At 39.1% G+C, this 27,256-nt stretch overlaps 1 protein-coding gene across 1 annotated transcript in view; it reads left to right on the top strand.

Annotated features, from left to right (window-relative positions):
• Positions 1 to 2,597: 2,597 nt before the first annotated feature.
• Positions 2,598 to 27,256, top strand: part of ryr2b (ryanodine receptor 2b (cardiac)) — an 85,216-nt gene continuing 60,557 nt past the window's right edge. The window contains 26 exon segments of the mRNA XM_030748621.1: positions 2,598 to 2,645; positions 4,590 to 4,709; positions 5,175 to 5,279; positions 5,497 to 5,577; positions 7,149 to 7,227; positions 7,363 to 7,475; positions 8,322 to 8,445; positions 9,952 to 10,048; positions 10,134 to 10,208; positions 10,542 to 10,698; positions 10,840 to 11,001; positions 11,123 to 11,244; positions 12,076 to 12,259; positions 12,337 to 12,472; positions 12,629 to 12,724; positions 12,922 to 13,040; positions 13,395 to 13,528; positions 18,530 to 18,771; positions 20,684 to 20,876; positions 21,091 to 21,310; positions 21,474 to 21,578; positions 24,313 to 24,416; positions 24,617 to 24,700; positions 25,394 to 25,553; positions 25,751 to 25,898; positions 26,434 to 26,642. Of these exon segments, the coding sequence (XP_030604481.1) occupies positions 2,598 to 2,645; positions 4,590 to 4,709; positions 5,175 to 5,279; positions 5,497 to 5,577; positions 7,149 to 7,227; positions 7,363 to 7,475; positions 8,322 to 8,445; positions 9,952 to 10,048; positions 10,134 to 10,208; positions 10,542 to 10,698; positions 10,840 to 11,001; positions 11,123 to 11,244; positions 12,076 to 12,259; positions 12,337 to 12,472; positions 12,629 to 12,724; positions 12,922 to 13,040; positions 13,395 to 13,528; positions 18,530 to 18,771; positions 20,684 to 20,876; positions 21,091 to 21,310; positions 21,474 to 21,578; positions 24,313 to 24,416; positions 24,617 to 24,700; positions 25,394 to 25,553; positions 25,751 to 25,898; positions 26,434 to 26,642 (3,417 nt within the window).

Below are 27,256 nucleotides of genomic sequence, written 5' to 3' on the forward strand. Positions count from 1 at the left end.
GCTGGGGGGAATTAATGTGTTTATGTCGGATAGTGTTAACAAAAACTTTTGACTTTTTCATGTAACCTAGCGGGACCTCTCAGGAAATGTGAGAAAAAACCCACGTAACTCAAGAAGCATGCAGAACTATTTATACCTGCATACAGTACAATGCAAAGGTCTGGAGACACCCCTCATTCCTTGATATTTTGACAGGAAAATAGGTGCAGTGAATTATTAAAACATATTCAAACATACATGGAAATACAGTGCATGGGGAGGCTTATAACCACCTTTATTCAATACTCTTTTATGCAAACTTTATTCTAATTTCTATAAGTAGAATTTAGGAATATTTTTTTTCTCTGTCAAGATGATCCCACACTGCTGTTGGAGACCAGTCCATGACTGAATGTGTTCCACTATGTGTTTTTCTGTCCAGGTATGCTTTTACTGCAGTGTGGGATCATTGTCATGGTGAAAAGTGAAGGCACTGACAGATGCTTCCAGATGGTATTGATGGATAAAAATCTGATGGTAATTTGCTGCATTCATAATTCTGTACATTTTGATAAAATCTCCAACACCATTGGCTGAAATGCGGCTCCAAACTATGACAGAGCCTCCACCATGTTTAACAGATGGCTGTAGACACACATTGATGAGGTTTTGGTTAACAGTAGATGGATCAGTTGAAGGGCCAGATGCATCTCTCAGGTCTTTGGGGATTACCTTGTTGGTGCAAAAACACTGGTTAATGCCCATCAAACTGTGTTATATAATTCACTGGTTCATTTCTTGAGTTACGTGGGTTTTTTTTTATGCTTTATTAGTAAAGCAGGCAAATATATAAGAAAATACATTTAACCTTCACAAATTCTTTTTTTTTAAATCAATAATCAATTACTGTACAAAAGTATAAACTTAAAAAAATTTATTTAAACACAATGCGCTTTTAAAATCTAGGATCTCTGCTGCTAGGACATTGGGAGAAGCACGGGCCAGAACCAGTCCACACTTAGATATGTATGGCCCCATAGTTCCTTCCCATGCCACTGGACTAGTGTACTGCTATTGCACCGTGCAACACCAATGGATGGAAGTGTGGTTAGTACTAGTGATAGAATGCAGTGGTAAAGCGCTTCACTGATGCATAATTTTAATGTGCTGGTACTTTATTTAGGTATTTCTATGTTGTGCTACTTTCTCCTTCTACACCATTAAATTTTGCATTGTTATGTGCACTGGCCTTTTGGCCTGGTCTTGAGAGCTGTCTTTCTCTCTGTGTGTTCCAGGTCTGCCACACCTGAATGGCACAGATAAACAACATTCTGCTTGTTAGTGAAAGTGCATAGCCTCAGCACCAAGTGCTCCCGGCTGTCTGGCCTCTTAGCTCTGTGATGGCAGTTGCCAGGGTTAGTGCTGTTCAGTATAACCTGAAATGTGGCAAAGCTGTGGGACCTGTTCAGTTCTGCTGTGTTTGAGTGAACCTGCATGTAAGATACTGAAGGCTTGGTAAGGGTTCTCTTGGTAGGGGTTATGCTTTGTGCCACCCTAGACTTTCACAGGTCATAAAAGCATGCAAATATCTTGTAATTTACTGTAGCATTTACTTTTCTTTTTTTTAAAGCTTTAGTTAATTATTTAGAAATACAGATCAAGTATTGTGTATTCTGCTGTAGTAAAAGAATAAAGCTACTCAGAAGTATATAATTAATCTCCAGCTGGAAACTGAATTGATATACACATGAATGAATCAGCAGTCACAATCCAATAAAAAAGTGCATATGATTCTGAAAAGGGCCATTCTCCACAATGAGTGCTCTTAATCTGGATACTCCATTTTGATGCTAAAACCCTCCACTCTGTAAACAGGATTTAAAATTTTACTTAAGAGTTTTTGTCAAACAGTCAGTTTTCAGGCTCTTGTGGAGTGCCACCTTTTATGGAATCTGTATTAAGGTGCAAGGCTACTCATGAACCTGAGAATCACTGCTGCCAGCATTTTCCACACAATTTTACTGCTTTGTTTTATTTCGGATCAAATATTCAGATTTCTGTGGGCCCTGCTGCCTTGTCTTTTGTCCCCTTGCCAGCTTAAAGTGCCCCAACATGCTGAATATACTGTCAGTGCAAAGTGACTCTCAAAATTTTAATAGCTTATTCATAAAATAATCTGTATTTGTTGATTTTTTTATTTTATTTTATTTTTTAGCTGACTGTGTTTGGAAAGCCTCCTAATGATTTAGAATATAATTAAAACAAAACATTTTTTTTAGTTAACTTTTTAAACCTTTATCCATTTCACGGAAAGAAAAAAAAAAAGAAAAAAGAAAACACTCTGGAAGCAATAGCAAGCGATAATTTTAATGCACACCCTGTTCCCTGAAGTAAACTATGAGCTCTCGTAGGTTCAAGCAGATGCTAACAACTTCAAAATTTCCTTCCTAAAATGGCATCATGATGGCTGGATTTCAACCTCTGACTCCGCCCACACACTCAGGGCCGTGCATCTTCTCGCTCCAGCTTCTGCAGTGACTGTCCTCTTCTGGCTCATTCACTGGTTAAAAAAAAAAAATCACTAAAGCCCGTTAAATGTGGCCCTTTTGGTTCAGATAATGACTGACACTGGAGAAGGCGACGATGAATTCCAGTTTCTCCGAACGGTGAGTCACACGGACACCTTTCAAACTACACGTAAAGGCCAATATTTGCTCAGATTGGCTGGCAAAACAGACCACCATCACCAGATGGTTCAGTGATTAGTAATGTTACCGCCATTGAGATGTAACACTTTACTTGTGTTATGCTGTTTTTCTTTATTAATATCAGTATTAGCGTTTTATTTTAGTTATATATATATATTTTTAAAAAAAATTACAACTATATGTAGGTTTTTGACAGGAGGAATATGTAAAAAAATTCAGAACAGGGTGAAACAAACACCAACTTGTGTAGGCAAACATAATCTTACAATCATCTAAACATCACACTTTATATGTACAGAAATGCCTCCTTATGCAACTAGTTTATTTTTAGGTTAGTTTACATTAACTAGAATAACTAGAGACCGACTCACCTGAGTCCATTTAAGTCCCTTAATGTAGTAACTGATAAACGGAATTAGTTAATTTAAGGTCAGGCACCCCAGCCAGTTAAAAGCAGAACATATCCCATTTTGATTAAAATGATAACATTTAATTTGTGGATAATATATTAATATAATAATAATTTTGGATAGACACTGGCAGTAATGGGAGGCCAAAAATGGCTGCTCTCATCTTCACTGTAAGATGCTATTATTGCTCTGTAGCTGTAAGTTGTTCTCTCACACCTTGCAATCTTTGCCCTCTGATAAGGGCATGTCACATGGAGGGCGTGTGGTATGGCTGAGGCACACATACATTATCACACAGGCAGTGATGTTCATGGTTCCTGAGACCAACACACAGATTGGAGAGAAGTCATTTCCTGATCCATCCATGATATCATATGTTATTATGTTAAATGCAGGAAAATTGTTCAGCCGTGGTATTAAGCTACTCAGATCCTGATGCAGCTTTCCTCATTATCATTTAGTTAGTAGATGACAGGAAAAACATACTGTAATAGAACGAAAGATGAAATATATGCCAACTGTGAAATAGCAACAATGTTTAATTTGTTATAAAAGTGTAATGTCTTTTATATGAGAAGAGGTCTTTTGGGACAAAGTTTTCTAATTCCACTATTCCAAAAATACAAGAAACTTTGGAAAAAAAAAAAAACAACCCTGCAGCACTTTCAAATTAAAAGCAGGAAAAATGACAGCCTGTAACATCTGAATGAGCATGCATTTTATTTTTTTTTTTATGGCACAGTGAATTTTCACTCATGAAAAGTTCCCTTTGAAGAAGAGCCCAAATCCCTTAGCCATAATGTGCCTCGGCATTGGACAGCGTGTTTGACTGATTGCAGAGTACTACAGATAATGAAGAGTGGAAAGGAGGATTTATCAGGGGTCAGACTGTGCAGTATCTTCCCAATATGGATGTTTGTACCCTGGGTACTGAGAGGTGTTAGTTTTCCTGGCTGGACTTTGGAGGCCTGCCGCCTGCTATCCTTCCTTACAGTTCCTCAAATAAACAGAGAAACCTAATTTGGACAGTGTGGTATCTCAGTGCAGATCAAATAAATGCTGACAGTGACAGAGAATTACTGTACATGCATTTACAATGGGACTAATCCATGTTTTGCTTTCACAGTCACGCAGTTATGATCACAAATATTCACACGTTTCGCAGTTTAAGGTTGGTTTATGATTTTTAACAGGCAAAGTAGGACTGAATTTGTATTTTTACTCCTCTGAGAGAATTTCATTATATGATATGAGAACAAATGAAGATTTAGCTCTCTGAAGCCAAAACTGCTTCAGGGACTTTTTTAATAATCCACAAGATAACATTTCAGAGGGATTTTGGCGTGATGTAGGTCTTTAACTGATCCTAGCTAGCTGGGGCTTTCATGGTGAAATCAGGTGAGTCTCACAATGCGAATGTGCTCGGCGTGTTTTAAAATCTGGACTTCTCTCACTCTAAATCTGTCATCTCTGTGTGTATTTTTTTTTACAGGGAGATGAGGTAGTTCTGCAGAGTACCTTCACCTCCCAGGAGGAACATGTGAAGCTCTGTCTTGCTGCAGAAGGATTTGGCAGCAGACTTTGCCAGCTTGAGCCCACCTCGAACTGTAAGGTAAGGAGCTCCACCTCAGTGATTGCACACTTCTCCCTGACTGTCAGAAAACTCAGTGTGCCAATAACAGCCACACACACAGAGAAATGACTGAAAAAAAAATGCATTGATGCAAATATTTGAGTGCCACAGGTAATAATTTATATTTTGTTTATGTGATATTGAATCACAAACATTTAAGCTATAATATTGTAAACTAGCGCTATAAAAAAGTACATTTAATTTAAATTTTATCTTACACTGATTGTGTCTGCATAATACATTGTGTTTATTTTTAAGTATCTAAAACTTTATTTCCCTTCTGCTTTTTGTAGCTTTTACATTTTTACATGCTTTCCTTCGCAGTTTAGACTGCCCATTGCCAATTTCCTGTGGTCCCTGCCACTAATTGCACTCTTGGCCTGTGAAGGGAGCACCCAAGCATGAAACTACCTCAAAAACTCAGTGTCTTTTCTTTTTTACTAGAATGTTCCACCAGACTTGTCTGTATGTGGCTTTGTCCTGGCCCAGTGTCTTTCCGTGCGAGCCCTACAGGAGATGCTGGCCCACAGTGAGCACCTGGCTGCAGAGGTCTTTTCTACTATTCTTTCCATTAGCCGTCATATAATGTCTGTGTTCTCTCCCAATGCTTCTTAATATTCCTTAAATATATCATTTGCTTTTCTGCCAATATCATTTTGCCATACCTACTGTATATCTATTTGTGAGGTATGGATGCTTCACTTGAGCTCTTCTCCAGTTTAACTGTTTTCTGTTGCTTAAACTGATGTTTATATATTTTGAACAGGTACAAGTGGGAGCTGGCGGCAGTCATCGCACCCTTCTATATGGCCAGGCGGTGTTATTCCTACACTCATACAGTGGCATGGTGAGTCATCCTTATATAATATAGACACAAATCAGAATTAAAAAAAAAATTTTGCTATGTTGTATATTTGTGTGTGTGTGTGTGTGGAGAGAGAGAAAGAGTAGGGTCCCCTTTGTCTTCAGGATTGCTTTGAAATAGAATCAACAAGGTGCTCAGTGGTTTGGTCCATATTGACATGATAGGATCACACAGTTGCTGCAGATTTGCCAGCTGCATATCCATGATGTGACTCTCCCCTTCCACCACATCCCAAAGGTGCTCTTTTGGATTGAAATCTGGTGACAGTGGAGGCAATTTGAGTGCAGTGAACTCATTGTCATGTTCAATAAACCAGTTTGAGATCATATGAACTTTGTGAGATGGTGCATTATCCTGCTGGAAGCATCTATCATAAAATAGGTACACTATGGCCATAAAGGGATGGACATGGTCAGTAACGATACTCAGGCAGGCTATGTTGTATAAATGATGCTCAGTTGGTACTAAGGGGTCCAGAGTATGTTAAGAAAACACCATTACACCACCAGACTAAACCGTTTATATAAGGTAGGATGGATCTATGCATCCATATTGTTTACATTAAATTCTGAAGCTACCATCTGAGTGTTGCAGCAGAAATTGAGACTCAGGGCACCTGGGTGGCTTAGTGGTGAAGCTGGCAAATACATATATATGCTGTGTTGCGGCGCGGGTTTGAGTCCCGGCCCGTCACCAGTTTGCCTGCGTGTCTTCCCCTGTATCTTTCCCCCATTTCCTGTCTCTCTCCACTGCCTGAAAAAGCTGCTGTGGCAAAAAAAAAAAAAAAAAGAGAAATTGAGACTCAGCAGACCAGGCAACATTTTTCTAGTCTTCTGTTGTCCGCTTTTGGTGAGCCTGTGCAAGTTGTCGCCTCAGTTTCCGGTTTTTAGCCGACAGGAGTGGCACCCGGATTCGTTGCTGTAACCAATCTGCTTCCAGGTGAAAGATATTGTGCATTCTAAGGTGCTCTTCTGCATACATTGGTTGTAAAGAGTGGTTATTTGAGGTACTGTTGCCTTCCTGTCAGCTCAAAGCTGTCTGGCCAATCTCCTCTGATCTCTGGCATCAGCAAGACATTTTTGTCCAAAGAGCTGTCGCTCACTGGATGTTTCCAGACCATTCTCTGTAAAACCCTAGAGAAGGTGGTTCAGGAAAATCCCAGAATATCAACAATTTCTGAAATACTGAGCCCAGCCTGTCTGGCGCCACCAGCCATGTTACATTCAAAGTCATTTAAATCAGCTTTCATCCCCATTCCAACTTTTGAACTTCGGCAGGTCATCTTGATCATGTTTACATGCCTAAATGCTTTGACTTGCTAAAGTGTGATTGGTTGATTAGATATTTATATATTAAGCAGTTGAGCAGGTGTATCTAATGAAGCATATTTGTAGACCAGTTATGGTTAAGTAGAATTTGTTTAATATATGAATTGTAGATGTTTTGGGGTTTTTTTCCTTTAATAAAAATAAAAATAAAAAAGAAACCAGAAGACTGACATTGATTTTGGTATGTTCACTGAATTATTTATCTGTTGTTTATTTCACAACTAGTACCTCAGCTGCTTGTCTTCATCTCAGTCTTCAACTGACAAGCTGGCTTTTGATGTTGGTCTGCATGAGGATAAAGCAGGTATTTATTAGAACGATCAGTTAAAAATAGTTTCTTTGTTGAGGTATTTGTTGAGGTATTCTAATAATTTTGTGACATTAACTGTCAGTGAGCTGTTTGTTTTCCTTTGTGTTTTATATTCTGCGTGTGGTTCAGGGGAGGCATGCTGGTGGACCGTCCATCCTGCATCCAGACAGAGGTCAGAGGGTGAGAAGGTGCGTGTTGGTGATGACCTCATACTTGTGAGTGTGTCTTCAGAGAGATACCTGGTGAGTCAGGTTAAAAAAATAAAGTTTTCCTTAATGATGAAAAATATATTCTGAGTGAACTTCCACCACATCAAATATCAAGCACACTAACCTGGTTAAAGGCTCATTTTGTAGAAAGTGGGGTAGTAGAAAAGGGTGCCGCATTTTTATTATGATGCACACATTTGTGGCATGAGACCACGCTGTTGTCACATCATGAGGGATCAGGTCTACAGTCTCTTGCATCACCTGATATTGGTGGCAGGCCAGGGGACATTGTACTGTAAGTCACACCCTGAGAAGAAAGGGAGGCATAGTTAGGGAAGAGTGGGAGACATGCCACACATAGGACTCACTCACACATATCAAGTTACCTCTTTGCCCATTGAAGCAAATGTATGAATTGGGGCGTTTTTATGAAGAGAAAACTAAAATTTGAGCCAGTCAGACATCTGAGGCCAAAGTAACGACATCCTCCAGAGTAAATCAATTCAGAAGGTAAAGTATGTAACAGAGCAAAGCATTAGTTCTGGCTGCCCAAAAAATCAAGCTGAGCTGCAATCACTGCAGATCAGCTGATCTGACCATTGTAAATGTTTACAATACAGCGTTAATGTGTGTAGATTTCTGCTGTATTTGATCTCCATTTTATTTCTCTGCAGCAGTAAACATATGTGACTGGTGTTTGTTCTTATAATTCCATGCAGTAACTGGAAAGTTGGATTTTCTCCTACCTCTGAGAAGTTGTTTAGCATAATGGCTTATGAAAGCAGCTATTTAGGCATTAAAAAACAAACAAGAAAAACAGAAGTTCTATTTATTGTTTATGAGAATTTTTTTATAATGTCATTTTGTTTTTTTTCCCAGCACCTGTCCTTTGGCACTGCATCTGACAACAAAAGCTTGAGTGACAGTCTGATTGTTAATGCAGCCTTCCAGCAGACCCTCTGGAGTGTTGCTCCCATCTGCTCTGGACGTGCCGTTGCTCAAGGCAAGTTTTGTTTCTTTTTGTTTTATGAACATGTTGTAAAGTAGCTTCTTTGACAAATTAGATAGTCCAGCTGATTCTTTTGTTTTCAAGAAATACAGCTGCTTCCGTTTCTGCATTGGAGATAATGTTAATACGTAGGTAATAAATAATACATTGAAGCTGTGTTTTAATAAATTGAGGGCATCAAAGGCTGTTACATGGATATGAGATATAGTTTTTATTTTCTAAAAAATGAATACAGGCTTATGTTACTGCTAAATTTATGCACACATTTTCATTAATGCAAGTGAAAAAGATATATTTTTGGATGCTGATACAATTTTGTTATTTTAGATGTTTTCCAGAAATATTTAAATTAAAAGCATTTACACTCAATTAGTATGTAATGAATATTTGAAGACTTTCAGCTTTAATTTTCAAAAATATATCGCATTAACCATTATCATACACAGGCTCCTAATTTTAGGGCCCAGATGTTATTCAACAAATTAATACAATATTAAATTCAGCCATTCCATCTTTTTCCAGATTGAATGTCTGAGTGTGCTTAATGTCTGAAACCATGCGGATGACAGTTGGGTTCACGTGATAACTTGGCCATTACAAAATATTCTTTGCCTTCAAAAACCTCAGGGCCATTTAGACTGTGCAGTAACTTTATATACTTTAGAATATAGATGATCTTCTGTCACATCTTTATTACCAGTGTTACTAAATGCGCATGTGCCCACGAATCACACTGCCGCCACAGAATTTTTAAAGACCATATTGTACGCTTCTGATCATGAGACTTTCCAACTTTCTTAGTCCCTTTCCTCCATCATTCTCCTAGGGTTAAACATCCATCCAAATAATGCTGCTCCAGAACTGCTCTGGCATTTTTTTTTTTTAAATGTTTGTTGGGAAGTCTTAGCTGCCCTTTCTGTTCTTGAGGCTTGTGAATGGTTTGGACCTTGTGGTGAACCCTCTATTTTTTTTTGCTTGTGTGAAGTCTCCTCTTTTGTGGAAGTCTTGGATTATGAGATTCCTCCCTCCTGGAGAGTATTTTTCACACGTCCGGAAGGGGTTTATCTTTAGAATGGAAAGGATCCTATCACCACTGTTATCTTTCCTAGATATAGGGTCAGTTTTGTGGTGTGTGTGTGTGTGTGTGTGTACGTTTTGCTGTGTGTTAATGTTCCTGCTGTCTCCCTCATGGTTATATTTTGTTTTCCATCCTAAGGCCTGTTTCACTTGCCACTTCACTTCTTTGACACACATGTTAGTGTGAAGGGGTCTAAATAAAATGCAGCGCCCTTCTGTTTTACAAAATCATATTGAGGATCAATCAAAATAAAGCTGCAAATATTCAAACTCAGACTTTGTTAATGGAAGTTAGCAGGCACTATAAGAGCTGCAACTACAGTTATTGTACAGAATACCGTTTGTGCTATTTCTGTGTAATTTTGCATGTTTAGATAACCAGTTCAAAGCAATTAATTTTATTTTCTTACCTCCTAACTCTAGGATACCTGAAGGGGGGCGAAACACTGCGGCTGCTCCACAGCCATAGTGACGCATGTCTGACTATTCCCTCTACAGAGCAGGGAGAGGAGCTTCAAAGGTCAGTTGAAAAGACCAGTCTCCTCCCAAGTCAGCTCCTGGAAATGTCCTTTACTTCTCTGACGATGTCTGTTTTCTTAATCTAGAATAATGCATTATGAGATTGGATCAGTCTCCAGCCATGCCCGTTCCCTCTGGAGGCTGGAGATTCTGCGGGTTGTGTAAGTGTATGAGAGATCTGGTGTCCACTCACTTTCAGCATCAATAAATATGTATTATATTCAAACTCCATAGTTATTGCAGAATACCACCATAGAGAGAGGTCATGTTGTACATATTGCACCAGGTCACAATCACCAGCAGTAGTGTGCTGAATCTCTGGCTGCTGTTTTTGCCTCAAAGGCTGTGCAGAATTGCTAAAGCCATACTCGATTTCACTGGCTCTAAACTGAATAGAGGTTGAAAGTCCCCTGCTTGCTCATGTGCATTTTGATAGTAAAGAGGAACAACTAAATACTGCAGAGTGTTTGGTTTCCTCTCTTGATATTTTCCAGCTGGAGTGGCAGGCATGCATGCTGGGGACAGCCTTTTAGACTGTGCCATGTTACTACTGGAAGATACCTGGGTCTTACGGAGGCGAAAGGTCTGCATCTTGTTGATCGTGACAAAGCTGACATCAGCACCACCTCCTTCTGCTTTCAATCATCGAAGGTCAGGAGTAATGTGAGAAATGCACTGGACATTTACATTGATGTTCTGATCAATTCATAATCTTATGAGTCTTTACAGAATGGAGACTTTAATGTCATTTATTTGAGTTTTTAATGCATGATAGGTATTTTTTACTTTTAGGAGAAGCTTGACACCAGCACAAAAACTCATGTTGATGGCATGGGAATCCCAGAGATCAAGTATGGAGATTCCATTTGTTATCTCCAACATGTAGCTTCTGGGCTCTGGGTAACATACCAAGCTGCTGATGCTAAGTCCCACATGGGTGGGGCTCAGCGAAAGGTAAACCCTTAAATTCAATATTACTATTGTGAGGCAATCACTGGCAGTTAACCATTTAAGCAGTTAACTGTTGGACTAAATAATCTGGCAAAATAATATGTTGGAAATGATGTGTTTTCAGGCAATTTTGCACAGTGAGGGCCATATGGACGATGGACTGACACTATCTCGTTCTCAGAGGGAAGAATCTCATACTGCCAGACTAATCCGGAGTGCTGTTCTCCTCTTCACTCGCTTTGTAAGGTACTGGATGCTGGATTAAGATCTTCAGTCATTTGTGAATAATTTACTGACAGATTTTTGCAGCTGCAGTGTTATCTTCCATTGTATCGCTTAATGCTAAATGCTACACTACATGTCCAACTGAGAGTGAGTTTACAGCATTAGTTTTGTAGATGTGTTTATGATATACACACCCAAATGGCCTTGTCATGAATATTATAGTCGAAAGAACAGTGATGTTATCGTCATGGCATTGTGGCTCGGTTCTGGCGCCTCCCCGCCCTCACGTGTGCACGCATGAAAAGCTGGAGGTGGAAGGAGCAGCAGCAGGACCCCCCAGAACAACACAAAGCAGGCGTCAACTCAGATACAGCATCAAGGGAGGAGCCGGGCAGGGTGAAGCAGCTTAAATACCATGCCCTATATGACATATTGAGTTAGACGTGTATGAGGGTATAAGCTGATGTGGGCTGGCGTTGAGATCAGCTGATCTGCAGTGATTGCAGCTGAGCTTGACTTTGTGGGCTGCTGGAACTAATGCTTTGCTCTGTTATATACTTTGTCTTGTCAATTTGAATTACCATGTCATAATTACAGGAACTCTGGAGGATGTAGTCACTCTGGGCTCAGATGTCTGACTGGCTCGAATTTTTAGTTTTCTCTTCATAAAAATGCTTCAATTCATACATTTGCTTCAATGGGCAGTAAAATGCCATCTGTCCTAGTGCCTTTGATTGAGATAAGAATAACAAGCATAACAAAAGATAACTTAGGCCAGTCACAGTAGTGGTAATTATAATGCAAGGCAATTTGGAAGTCTTGTAGTCTAAAAACTAATTATGTTTTCTTTAGGAAACTGGATAGTTTTAACCAAGAAGCAAATCTCCCTTCTGTCAGTCTGCCAGTGGAGATAGTGACATGCAGTCTGCAGGATCTGATAATCTATTTCCAGCCTCCACTGGAGGGCCTAGGCCACGAAGCTAAACAGAACAGCATGGCGGCGCTAAAGAATCGGCAGAACATGTTTCAAGAAGAGGTAAATCGATATGTGTGAATGAGTTCTATGTGTGGTGTGGCTCGCTCTTCCCTAACTATGCCCCCCTTTCTTCTCAGGGTGTGATAGATTTGGTCCTAGATTGTATTGACCGTCTACACCAGTACAGTAGTGCTTCTCATTTTGCTGAGGCTGCTCAGAGTGGCACAGAAGAAGAGTGGGAGACTATCCTTGGCCATTTCTATGAGCTGTTGGGTGAGACTTCTATAGATTGCGCACTACTTATTTTTTGGAAAAATACCAGAAATATCTGTTAGGATTCCTCTTAATATCTCCTGATCTGGTAAAATTCCAATCAAATGAATTTCATATAAATTGTCTTTTTGTTTTTTTTGTTTTTTACATGTAAAGCTGCTCTGCTCCGGGGAAACCGCACAAATTGTGCGCATTTTGCGGGTTCGCTAGACTGGCTTATTAACAGGCTAGACCGAAGGGAGGCCTCTTGTGGTTGGTTGGATTTGTTGTTTGTTTTCCTCATCAGCCATTATGTATTGAAATTTTACAGTCCTATTAACTGTCATGCACTTTGCATTATATTTGATGTTGGGTATTGTGTGTGTGTTCTGGGAATTGTAGCAGACAATATAGACATAGAGATAAATACAGGTTATCTTCTACTCAGTAATGAGCACTTGTATTTACAGGAGTCTTAGATGTTCTTCACTGTGTTCTTGTGGAAAGTCCTGAAGCACTCAATGCCATCAAAGACCGACACATTCAGTCTATCATCTCATTTCTGGACCAGCATGGATGCAACCACAAGGTTGTGTTTAAAAGGCTTTTGTGTATTAAAATAAAAATAAGATTGAAGTTAAGTGCATGCTTAATATACTACGCAAAATGACCAGTAATTTTCATTATGTTTTTTGGCTCCAGTAGTAAATCTAAATTAATTAAATCAATGAAAAAGTCCTGTTTTATTATTCTAGTTTCTCTCAGAATTTGCCCTTATGAGGCTTATGCAGATTCAACATGTCTCACCAGTCCAATAACATGAGCATAGTGTTTCAGCTGTAACCGCTAGAATAACAATTTCCAATCTGTTTCCTGATGTCAGATCATTTTCATTTGCCTATTGAGCTGTTGCTGCATGAAGTGCTGACAGGTTGTGTTCCAGGTGCTGGAGGTGCTTTGTTCTCTGTGTGTGTGCCATGGTGTGGCGGTGCGGTCCAATCAGAACCTCATCTGTGACAATCTGCTGCCAGACAGAGATTTGCTACTCCAAACACGTCTGGTTAATCAGGTCACCAGGTAATTTTGAATCTTTCCTCCAAATAGGAAAGCTCTTTGTTTTTTTTTTTTCTTTGACATTCCTCTCTCTCTCCCTTCTGATTTTGTCTGTCGTTCACAACACATAAACACCAGACTCAAAGTAACACGAAAGATTGCAATGTCAGAACAATACATGCCTTGTTTCTTATTATATTTTGCCTCCAAGGAGCCAGAAATAATTTCCCAGGCTTTCTGAAGGTCTATCAAAGTTTTTCTTTTTGGAAATTGGCTGCTTTTTCACTCATTTTCTTTCCAGTTCTTGAATCTGACTGTTTTCAGAAGAATGTTTTTTTTTTTTTAAGTCTCTTAACACAGACCTATGAATCATTCAAGCAAAAAAAAAAAAAAAAAAAGGCTCCTAACTAAAGGGATGAACCAGTGTTGTGTCTACAAATAACAGACAATTTAGCAAAGAACCAATTTTGAAACTGGACAGGTGGAAGACGAAACACAAAGTGGCAGGCCTTTTTAGACAATGAACAGTATCTGAATGTCATGTCCTGAAGAAATAGGGAAAAATCCAATAAAGACCTGACACAGGACCTGAGAGATGCATCTGGCCCTTCAGTTAATCTATGTACCGAAACCTCATCAGAAATGGTCTCAGTGGAAGGGTGGCTGTTCTTAAGGAAGGGAAACAGGGAGGAAGGGCAGAGGTGTGCCATATACACAAGAACTGGACTGAAAATCAGTGGCAGAAGGTCTTATGGAGTGATGAATCCAATTGGAAATGTTTGGTTCAGTATGTACGGATGAGGCACATAGTGAGTATCTCCAGCCATCTGTAAAACTCATTGGAGGCTCTGCATGGTTTGGGGCTGCATTTTCCATCTTTGCAAAATTGACGGAGTGCAGAAAAGTACCGTCAGATTTTGATCTACCATGCAATACCAACCTGGAAAGCAAACGGCTTCATTTTTCAGCACGACAATGATCCCGAACACACTGCCAATGCAGTAAAAGGATGGGAAAAAAAAAATTGAAAAAATAAACACAATGGAAAACCATCAGTCATGGATTGGTCTCCCCAGAGCGCAGACCTCAATTTAACTGAAGCAGTGTGGGATCTTCTTGACAGAGAACGGAAGAAAAGGCAGCCAACATCCAAATAAGAGCTTTGAATGTCCTTCAAGAAGCCTGGAGAGCTGTTCCTGAAGACTGCTTAAAGAAATGACAAGAAAGCTGCTTAAGAGAGTTGAGGCTATGCTGAAGAATAAGGGTGGTCATAACATATTAGACTTTCAAGCTCATTAGAAACATATTTCCATGTATGTTTGGAGATTCTTCAATAAATCACTGTATAAACCTCTCATTGTTCTCACAAAATATAAAGAAATGGGGGTGTGGCTTAAGACCTTTTCACAGTACTGTACTTAGTAATAGGGGCTTTCTTTCCTTCGCTTTTCTTAAGCTTGCACATGCATTTGTTTAGCTGTTATTTGTCAGCTGTGACGCTCTGACTCCCACGGGCCTAGATATTCTTGTTTTTCATCTGTAATGATGTCACATCCTTGATACAAGAAATATTTCAGATTTTTCTACAGTGCGGCATTCAGTTTTTTTCTTTAAGACTTAATTAAACACCATCTTGTCCCCTTTATTGTCATCTCTTCGATTGCTGCATCATTTCTTTATGTCTGAATAGATCAGACCAATAATGTAGATGTCAGAGCTTAGATGTCTTTGTCTCAGCCTTTTCTCGTGAGATTTTGGAGAGATTACCTTAGACTGACATGGCATGACTAAACCGAAGCAATTTTTAAGCCAGTTTCATCATAGTTTCATCCGTGCTCTCCTTCTGTCTCTGAATATTTTGACCTGCTGTGCCAATGTGATCTTGTAGGCAGTTTCCATTTTCCTTTTCCTTTGAGCAAGTTTTTTTTTTTTTTTGCCCAATCTGCCCTTTCTCTGTAAGCAGCTGCCTTCTTTTATCATGTTTTTTTTCTATCAGCAGCCTATTTTATTCCTCAGGCTTTATAGCTTATTTTGTTTCATATTCTTCACACCTGCTCAGTCCATGCCCCAGCTCTTTTCCTCCTAAAGCAATTTCTCATTCTATCACTTTTACTTCTTGTTCCAATAAATGCTTCATTAGTACATCTGCTTTCATTCTGATCTCCTTTATCTCATCAATTTTCTTTCATCTTCTCTCCCTCACCTACCACAGTGTGACAGTTCTTCCAAATTCTCTCTTCTTTTTCTGCTTTTTTCTTAATCCATACTTTCCGTGCATTTGATCTAGCCTCAGTCTTTTGTGAGTAAAAATAAAAACATATACAGACATGGACAAACTTGCTGGTGCCCTTCTATTTAAGAATTATTTTAAAAACAAACTAATGAAACTGGCCTGGACAAAAATGATGGCCCTCCTAGAAAAGATTAAAAATAATTTGACCACAGGGACATGTTAAACTAAGGTGTGTCCTATAATTAGCATCACAGGTGTCTTCTAAGTTGTAATCAGTCAGTTAGGGTGAAAAGTAGTCACTGTGCTGTTTGGTATCATGGTGTGTACCACACTGAACATGGACCATAGAAAGCTAAGGAGAGAGCTGTCTTAGGAGATGAGAAAGATAATTATTGATAAGCATGTTAAAGGTAAGACCATCTCCAAGCAGCCTGATGTTCCTGTGAGTACAGTTGCACGTATTTTTCAGACGTTAAGCTAACCTCCCTGAATGTGGCCACAAGATTGAAAAGATTGACAAATTGAAGAGACAGATAATATGAATTATTACCAAAGAAACCAGAACAACTTCAAATTCCAATTTGCCAGAATGCATATTGACGAGCCACAAAGCTTCTCGGAGAATGTCCTTTGGACAGATGAGGAAAAAAACCAGAGCTTTTTGGCAGGTCACATCAGCTCTGTGTTCAGATGCAAAAATGAAGCATACAAAGAAAAGGACACTGTGCATACTGCGAAGCATGGAGGAGGTTTGGTTATGTTCTGGGGCTACTCGGCTACATCTGACACGAGGTGTAGAAAATCTGTTTGGGGGACAATGAAATCTCAAGACTGTCAGTGTGTTCTGGAGCAAAATGTGCTTCCCAGTGTCAGAAAGCTTTGTCTCAGTCAGAGGTCATGGGTCATCCAACAGGATAATGACCCAAAACACATCTAAAAACACTCAGGAATGGCTAAGGATAAAAAAATTCTCAAGTGGCCTTCTATGAGCTCTGATATAGTGAACCCCTGTGGAAGGAGCTGAAACATGCACCCTTCAACTCTGAGACAAATGGAAGCAATTTGCTCACGAGAAATGGGCCAAAATACCTCGAGAGTTACAGAAGTCACTTCATTGCAGTGATTCAAAAGTTTGTGCAACAAAATATAAAGTTAAGGGTACCATCATTTTTGCCCAGGCCAGTTTCATTAGTTTTTTTTTTTTAATAATTCCGTTGAACCACATTTCAAAAGTAGTGTATTAATTTTCAGTAAATTGTTATTTATTTTTATATTCAAGATTATTATTAGTTTAAAGTTATTTCAGTGCTCCTTGTGGGTTTTTCTTTGTTTAACAGAAGAGTACCAACAATTTTGTCCACATCTGTATATACTAGCAGATATTTCAAATTCTGATTAAGCATGTATTTACACAATAAAGTAGGATACTGACTTTGGTATACTTTTTTTAAAAAAAATTGCTGGTTGCTTCAAATTCCAATTCAATGTTAAAATTTATCTGATGGATTTACTGATTTGACATGAATATCTATTTAACTCCTCAAGTAGAACATAGAAAACATATCAAATGTTTAAACTGGAAAAAGTTTTAGGAAAAAAATTTCATTTTTAATTTGATGGCAGCAAGATATTTCAAAAAAAGTTGGGACATGTTTACTACTGTGTAGCATCCTTTCTTCTTTTAACAACAGTCCATAAACATCTGGGAACTGAGGAGACCAGTTGCTGGATTTTTGGATGAGGAATGTTGTCCCATTCTAGCCTGATATAGGATTCTTGTTGCTCAGCAGGCGTGGATATTATCATCAGATCTTTACATTTGATGAGGTCTGGACTGCAAGGAGGCCAGTTCAGCATTCAGACTCTTGTACTACAAAGCCATGCTGCTTTAATAGATGCAGTATGTGGTTTAGCATTGTCTTGCTGAAATATGCAAGTATTCCCTGAAAGCATGTACCGTAATTTGAATGGGAGCATATTTGCTCTAAAACCTGTACTTTCAGCATTGATGGCAACTTTCCAGATCGATAAGCATGAATGCATTCCTAAACCATCAGAGATGCAGGTTTTTATTTTATTTTATTTATTTATTTTTTTACTGAGCACTGATAACAAGCTGGGTGGGTTTTTACAGATTGATGAACTTCAGCTTTACTTCTGTAAAAGTCTCTAAGATGCTCTTTTTAACTGTTTCCAGTTAGCCTAATTACTTTTCCAGCCTTTTGTTGTCCCGTTTCAACTTTCCTAAGACGTGCTGCTGCCATTAAATACAAAATGAGCTAATATTTTTATTATATTTTACTATTCAAATAGTGAAATGTCTCAGTTTAAACATTTGATATGCATTCCATGCTCTATAGTGAATAAAATCTGGGTTTGAGATTTGCGAATCGTTGCATTCTGTTTTCACTTAAATTTTACACAGTGCCCCAATTGCACTAAAACACTCAGCGTCCTCTCAGGTGTTTATGGATGTGTAGAATAAATGGTGTCTCTTTCATGTAATAAACAGTCTGCAACTGAGAGCACAGCAGTGTTGTGCTGATGTCTGTTTTCCTACTGGCTTGCAGTGTGCACATAAACTTGACAGTCGCAACGTTTGACTTGCTCATTAAGTTAACTTGTAATTACAGGCTATCAGTGTCGGTTAAAAGTAAAAGCCTGCTACCTGAATGTTTTGAAATTTCAATATTTCAAAATATCATACTGCTCAATTTTATGATCACACCAAATACACTAGCAGAAGAATTTTAATTTTTTGTTGTGTTTATCTGCAAATTATTTGACAACAGCATGAGGCCAAACATCTTCCTGGCTATGGGGGAAGATTCAGCTCAGCCTCGCAGGTGGTACTACGAGCTGGTTGTGGAGCACATCGACCCCTTTCTCACATCTGAGCCTACACACCTGCGTGTCGGCTGGGCTTGCATGAAAGGGTACCAGCCGAGGCCAACAGGCGGAGAGGGCTGGGGAGGAAACGGGGTGGGAGATGACCTCTGTTCGTACGGCTTTGATGGGCTTCGTCTCTGGTCAGGTGAGGATGAGCTCAAACAGCTGATAAACAGCTTGCTCTGTGCAATGTGATTGTATAACACTGAGCTGCACAATCATGCGTTTGCAGAAAGAGTATTGACAAAGACACACATAATAGAATCCAATTTCATTTTAGTAGAAAAATGCTAAAAAAAAACAAAAAACGATGCATAATTAAAAATAGGTTTTCAGAACGTATACTGGGTTGCAGCACATATTCCAAAGACAAATATCAGTCAGTCAGTGACAAATATGATAAAAAGTCAGTTTGAAAATCTTAGCACATAAAAATCCCATAAAAGCCATACATGGGAAGATTACCATGGCAATTAAAGCGAGCAACCACAAAATTTATTAAAATAGATTATTTTTAATTTCCTTGTTTAGAATTATCGAAATGTTCTTGGTTATTGCAATAAAAGCAGTGACTACAATTGCTGCGCATCACTGAATTATCCACAGAGAATCATTAACGTGTTACTTTGTTCTTTTAGGCATAGACACAGAGAGAGAGTGGCGAAGATAATTATAATCTCAGCTGGCAGAAGTGATGATTGTACTCAGTGATTCAGCAGGAAAAAAAGAATGTTTTGATAAAGATTTATTTATGCAACTCAGAAAACTGTCAACATTTTCTGGCTCATTGCATTATATTTGTGTGGACAGCACTATGTTATTACATTAATATTATTACTTATCAGTAGTGAGAGGCATGTTCCAAAAGTGCCTCAGTCTTTACAATATGTTTTACATTTATTAATGATACACTATGTTGCCAAAAGTATCCACTCACCCATCCAAATCATTGAATTCAGTTGTTCCTATCACTTCCATGGCCACAGGTGTATAAAACCAAGCACCTAGGCATGCAGACTGCTTCTACAAACATTTGTGACAGAATGGGTCGCTCTCAGGAGCTCAGTGAATTTCAGCGTGGTACCGTGATAGGATGCCACTTTTGTAACAGGTCCAGTTGTGAAATTTCCTCCTTACTAAATATTCCACAGTCAACTGTTAGTTGTATTATAACAAAGCAGAAGCAATTGGGAATGGCGACAACTCAGTCATGAAGTGGTAGGCCATGTAAAATCACAGCATGAGGTCAGCTGATGCTGATGTGCAGAATGCGCCAAGATTGCGAGCTTTGTGCAGAGTCAGACCTCCAAACTTCATGTGGCCTCCGGATTAGCTCAAGAACAGTGTGTAGAGAGCTTTATGGAATGGGTTTCCATGGCCGAGCAGCTGCATCCAAGCCTTAAATTACCAAATGCAATGGAAAGCATCAGATGCAGTGGTGTAAAGCATGCTGCCAGTGGACTCTCGAGCAGTAGAGACACATTCTCTCTGATGGGTGAGTCTGGGTTTGGCGGTTGTCAGGAGAACGGGACTCGACTGATTGCACTGTGCCAAGAGTAAAGTTTGGTGGAGGGGGGATTATGGTTTGGGGTTGTTTTTCAGGAGTTGACTGGCCTGCACAGAGTCCTGACGTCAACCCAATAGAACACCTTTGGGATGAGGTAGAGTGGAGATTGCAAGCAAAGCCTTCTTGTCCAACATCAGTGTCTGACCTCACAAATGCAATTCTGGAATAGTGGTTGAAAATTCCCATAAACACACTCCTAAACCTTATGGAAAGCCTTCTCAGCACAGTTGATGCTGTTATAGCTGCAGAGGGTGGACCGACATCATATTAAACCCTATGGATTAAGAATGGGATGTCACTCAAGTTCATATGCGTGCAAAGGCAGGCGAGTGAATACTTTTGGCAAATAGTGTATGAAAGAAATGTGTAAAACTGATTACAAAGCATTAATTTTACTTAATCACAAAGCACTTGAATGCACATTTGTACTTGAGCAGAAACAATAAAAAAGGAAATATGAAGACTAATGACTGTGTCTTCTGAATCTTAGGTTGTGTGAGCCGGAAAGTCAGCTCCCCCTTTCCTCACCTACTAAAAGCTGATGATGTTGTTAGCTGCTGTCTTGACCTCAGCATTCCCTGCATCTCTTTCCGGGTCAATGGTCTACCTGTGCAGGGCATGTTTGAGAACTTCAGTGCTAATGGACTTCTTTATCCTGTGGTCAGCTTTTCTGCTGGAGTCAAGTTAGTATCGACAACATTATTGCTTTTTGCTCTTTTCCTGGACTGTCTTTTGGTTTTAGTTAATTTTGCCTGAAAATGATTTATTCTGTAGTGACTTTACTGTTTTCAGAGCTCCTGTCTTCATAGTACTGACTACTGACTAATAATAATAGTTTATTTTTTTCTGTAAGGTCCACAAAACACTAAATTGTTTCCTTGTTTTTTTCTGGAAAAGAGTTTGTTTTCTTTTTGGAGGAAGGCATGGAGAGTTTCGTTTCCTGCCACCTCCAGGTTATGCTTCATGCTCTGAAGCTCTGCTCCCAAAAGTCAATCTGAAGGTACAGCGGTGTCAGAAATACATTTTGGATCGTGGTGAAGTGAAACAAGAGCTTATTGGCCCCTTAGTACCTGTCACTCCAGTTACCTTCACTCCGACAACAGTAGACATCAGTAAGGTAAATCTCAGCCTAGTCAAAAAGCTTTTTTTTATTTTACAAAGATAAATTGAGCATTTATTTTAAATATTTAAAATCAATTTGTGACAATAATTTGCTCAGAGAAATAATACCATATCATAGTACTTTAGTTACATGCCCATTACTTATATTACCCTTACAGGTACTACTGCCCCCACAACTTGAGGATATTCGAGAAAAAATGGCTGAGAATATTCATGAGCTCTGGGTAATGGACAAGATTGATCTTGGCTGGACACATGGAGCAGTAAGAAAAGTGTCACAAAATCAGTAATTTTATGACATTGCATAACTGATATACATTGCTCAATAAAATTAAAGGAACACTTTGAAACACATCCGATTTCAATGGGAGGAAAAATCATGCTGGATATCTATACAGATATGGACTTGGTAATGTGTTGGGAACATTCATTTGATGGACATGAAAATTACCTACAGAGGGCTGAATTTAAAGACACCCTGAAAATCAAAGTGAAAAAAATAAAGTGGCAGACTATTTTGCCCAAATTTCATTGCAGCAACTCAAAATGGTACTCAGTAGCTTGTATGGCCCCATGTAGAGGCGTGCTCCTAGTGAGATGACGGATGGTGTTCTGGGGGAACTTCTCCCAGATCTGGACCAGGGCATCACTGACCTCCTGGACATTCTGAGGTGCAACCTGGTGGCATCAGATGGACCAAAATATAATGTCCCAGAGGTTCTCTATTGGATTTGAAACTGATTAATAACCCACTCTGCTAATTAACTGACCAGATCAATATCCCAGCGGTTTAATTGACTTGATGCTATACTCTGCTTAAAAAGTGTTCCGTTCATTTTTTGAGTAGTGTAAAATACTGTACAAAAGTCTTGAGGATGGCAAACATGTGCAGGGATTCATTGAAAAGTGCAAACATCCATGGAGTTTATACAAATTTAAAAGTTCTTCAAAGTTCTTTGAATGTTGGCTGCCTTTTGTTCCCTTCTTTGTTATGATCTCATACTGGTTCAGTCATGTTGAGGTCTGGGGCCACTTCATGAGTGATGGTGCTCCATTTTGTATTTTTCTATTCAGGTATGCTTTCACTGCATTGGCAGTGTATTTGGGATCGTTGTCATGCGGAAAATTATAGTATTGGATGGTGGATCAAAATCTGATGGTAGTTCTCTGGATTCATAATTTCATCAATTTTAACAAGATCCCCAACACCACTGGCTGAAATGCAGCCCCAAACCATGTTAGGCCTCCACCGTGTTTTAGAGATAACACTCACCGTTGTACCTTTCTCCTGACCTTCTCCATGCATATTGATGATGATTTGAACCAAAAATGTCACATTTGGAGTCATGACATGGCTTCTTGACAGTCACCTGTCTTAATCAGTGGTCAAAGGTGGACTCAAACAACGGACCGGACCGGGTAGTTTTCAGCTGGGACACATGGAAGACCTTAAGAATTCTCATATTATGGGGTAACTTAAGGCAGATTTATCTCAAAAGAACCACTATATATATAGCTTGCCGCTGGAGTGATCCGGTGATCTGCCAGGTGTTTGTTCTGGTCTCTGGTGCTCAGCAAGGCTGCATGAGTAGCTCTCCACAGTCACTGAGAGTGGCGCAGATGGTGCTGCATCCTTACGGGGCAGCTCCACCAGAAGAGGAAATCACTTGGCATGACATCCCAGGGTAATGGTAGTCCTTTGAGTGCCCGTTGCTCAGGAATGTGATCGTCCATTCTAATGCATATAGAATTCAGGGAGCCAGGGAGATCATTAGCTGCTCATTCACTTCTCAAATAATCGTTTAAACCATGTAAAAAGGTGCTTCGTAGGGCCTTCTCTTCCCATCCTGCTTCCTCAGTTAGAATCCAGAAATCAACGGATTGGTCCAATACTCCTACCTTGCTGCAGACTGAAGAACTGATCACGGTTGGAACTTCTATCAAACTTCTATCAAAAACACTTTGCCACAAAATCCATGTACTGTAAGACAGTTTATAAATAACCTTAGGTACTGACTGTGGGCCCCTCAGAGCATAATTCCACCAGAAAGGCAATCTTGGAGCTATCAATAGGACTCTGTTGTCTGAAAATCTGAAAGCATTGGGTCAGAAACACTCTGCTCTTCTCTGATTCATTGAAGAAGACTTCGGGAGTTGGCAGGGCTGCTTTTGGATGCTTTGGAGGTGGCAGCGGTGGGGACGCCACAGGCTGAGGCTGTGACCAAATAGAGGAAGGAGGAGAATTGGCAGCCGACCGAGATTGGGAACATAAAGCATTTAACACATCTCCCAACTCCGCTACTTGCTGGAGCAGAGCACCCTATTGTCCAGAGATGTGATGTAACACCTGCTCATGTTTACTCAACTGAAGTCAACTCAACTCAACTTGACTGGCGAGGGTGTGTTGTACTAGATCTGAGTCCTCTAAGTCCATTTGCTGGCCCAATCATTCTGTCATAACCAATGGTCAAAGGTGGCCTCAAATGTGGGACTCTTAAGTAAAGTGCCTTAAGTTTAAGGTAGAGAAAGGCCAGATGAAAGTCCACAGATTCTTTCTCTCCATGGGATTCTCTCCAAACTGACTAATTTGTAGGCATGCCACTTCTTCTTTTGTCCTCCAATTGTCCAGTTTCCTCAAATACAACACTGGTTCATCCTTTAAGCTTTTTTTTTTTTTTTTTTAATGCGTGAATGATTTATAGGACAGTGTAGGTAAGTGGCTTAAACAAACAAATAACATTCCTGTAAAAATTGTTCGGTACAAGGACAGCCAATGCCCAAAGAAAAACTTTGACAGACCTCCAGAAATCCTGGAGAACTGTTGCTCAAAACCACTTAAGAAAAAAATTACAAGTCTGACTCACTGGAAGCAAAAAATAAAGAATTGAGGGGTGTCTCAAGACTTTTGCACAACACTCTAAGTGTTTGTAAGTAATTTTTAGCATCTTATCTGATTGCTTTTTGCTTGCAGTGCAAAATAATGTCTCTGTCAAACAGGTGAGAGATGAAGGTAAGAGGCACGATCCCTGTCTGGTGGAGTTCTCCAAGCTGCCAGAGCAAGAGAGAAACCAGAACCTTGAGATGGCACAGGACACACTCAGGTGAGCTCTATTACAGTTCATGCAATAATAATAAAAAGACAGTCCTTGATTATAATGTTTAATTTAGTTATTGAACCTTTTTTTTTAATTAAAAAAAGATTGTGACAGACCTTGTGCTGTTTAAAGCTGATAGATAAAAATAAGTAGTAATTAGTGTGTGCAGCTGTAGTGAATTTTTTAAATTTTCTTTTTCACCGGAGGACCCTGCTTGCTCTTGGTTTCCACATTGGTTTGATGGATGACCATGCTGAGAAACACGTCAAATACATGCGACTTCCTACCAAGTAAGGGAAAGTCCAGTATGCAGTATCCATACATCCATCCATTTTCTTAACTGATTATTCAGTTTAGGGTTCTGGGGTTGCTGGAGTCTTTCCCAGACATATGTAATATCATGTTTAATTTTATTTTGTCTGTGTCAGCTGTGTGTTGCATTATATTTAAATTTAAGTAGAGAGTATACCCAGGACAGAAAAGGAACACTGATAAAATATGATGACCATCTTTATGGTGGTAATGGCAGCCCTTGATGACATTTTATGAGGCTATTACAAGGAAAGAATACACAACTGCAGTTTATATTCCTTTTATCTCATGTACTGACACAGAGGGATCATCTCACTTCAATTTGAACTCTTTTCTTTAAGTCATCCTTGGAGACAAAATTGTCTTAATACTGACAAGTACAACTTATGTTAAAGAATGGATTAACATCTATAAAACAACAGTGCAGTTAACATCATAAAACACCACCGTTTGAACAGACACATTACAAACAGTAAATCAAGGTGATTGATATGTGCAATTTTGTTTACTCAGGGCAGTCAGGTTGGATTTCTAATAAAAGTGCCTTATTCAGGAATGATGCCAAAGTGAAACCACATCATAACTACATGCTGTTAAACATTCGGTAACTGTTACCATTTTATTTGTGATCTTGATACATCGGTGTCTTGTTTTCTTACTTTATGTCTCAGATATGAGCAGCTGAGTGGCTACAGGCCTGCTCCAGTAGACCTGAGCCAGGTGTCTCTGAGCTCAGACCATGAGGAAGCGGTTAACTTGCTGGCAGAGAATGACCACAATGTATGGGCCAGAGACCGAATCAAACAAGGATGGACCTATGCAGCACAACAGGTTTATGTTCTGTGCTGTATTACTTCAAAGGAGGGATTCAAGTTCAATGTTTCCGTTTGTTGCTCAAAAGTAGTCATTTAAATAGTTTAGAATATAGTATTTCTTAGCACAGAAATGCACATAGTAGCAGCAGGTTGTGCCATGAGATAGTGCTTTCTGACAAATATAGTTGCCCTTCTTGCTCTTTGTACTTTTAGGATGTAAAAGCAAAGCAGAGCCCTTACCTTCTGCCCTACAGCCTTCTTGATGAAAGAACTCAGAGAGTGGGCAGAGAGAGTGTCAGAGAGGCTGTCTGTACCCTGCTGGCATACGGCTACAGCCTGGAGCCCCTCAACCAGGAACGCGGTATGGTTCATAGATCTGTTATAGAACTTGTCAGCTATATTGTGGCTCACTGCATTTCATTTTTATTTGTTTATTGTATGCAGCATAAGGTAATCAATGTAAGTGCAACTGCAATATGCTGTAGCTTACATTATTGATAAAGTAATGCAGATTTATTTGCATATTAACACTACTGCAACATTTTCATCATTGCTTTGCAAGGAGATTTGAGTGGAAATCTATTTTGTTTTACGACCTCGTTTCTCGAAAATAAAACTTGAAGTGCTCTGTAAAATGTAAATAAACACCGACTGCAACTATTTGCAAATAATTTCTTCCACTTTTTTCTTGAATATATTATACAATAATGTAAAAAATGTTGAAAGTGAGGAATTATGTTTTTTATTACATGTTTATTCATTTAGATAAATAGTAGGGTTTAGATGATTTTCAGATTATTCTGAACTGTTTTTTTACATTTTATTCAGCATTCTAACTTTTTGGAAACAGGTTTGTAGCAGATGACACTATTTTTCCTTGTATCTTTGATTTACAGTCACATTATCAAAGCAATGTTTCTTCTCTGCTGAGAAATGCAGAGTGTTCAGACCCGATAAATCACATGCTGTGACCCGGGGGAAGTGGTATTTTGAATATGAAATACTGACAGCAGGGAATATGAGAGTGGGCTGGGCTCGACCAGGCTGCACCCCAGATAAAGAGCTTGGCTCAGATGACCAAGCATATGTCTTTGATGGATTTGAGGTGAGATATAATTAAATTTGACATTTCTTACTTTGGCTATGGACCATCACAGTAGCTAAATGGGAATTGGCCCAAATTATAATAGCTTTGTTAAACCCCTAATGCACATTTATTTATTTATTTTTTGTCATAGAACTTAAACAGTTCTTTACATTTTTTTGTTTTATTTATTTTACAGTTTACAGAATTAAAAAACAAACAAACAGGTTTTTAAACTGTTGACCATTCCTGTATAACCATTACTGAGACCAGATGGTGTTTTAGAGAGCAGACAGAAAGAGAGATGTAGACTTAGGCTTGTCTTTAAAATAGCTATCTAACTGAAAAAACTGAAACATTTGAAAGTCCAATAAAAGTAAATAATATCATGATGTTGTGTCACATTAGTTGCATGTCCTTCCAGTGACTCCTGACCTCATCTTGATGATTGTCCAACACAGAAGGTCTCAATTAGTCCAAAGCTATGTTGCTATGAATAATTAATGGCTAAGATCAAATGTTTTCAGTTTTTAGTGATTTGTTTTCAATCAGTAGCAGATTTTGGTATTAACATGTGGTACATGGATTATTAAAACATTATGGTAATCTGCAGGGCAGCATCTGTTAGAATTGTT

This window comes from Archocentrus centrarchus, chromosome 15 (assembly GCF_007364275.1).
Source record: "Archocentrus centrarchus isolate MPI-CPG fArcCen1 chromosome 15, fArcCen1, whole genome shotgun sequence".
Classification (NCBI taxonomy): domain Eukaryota; kingdom Metazoa; phylum Chordata; class Actinopteri; order Cichliformes; family Cichlidae; genus Archocentrus; species Archocentrus centrarchus.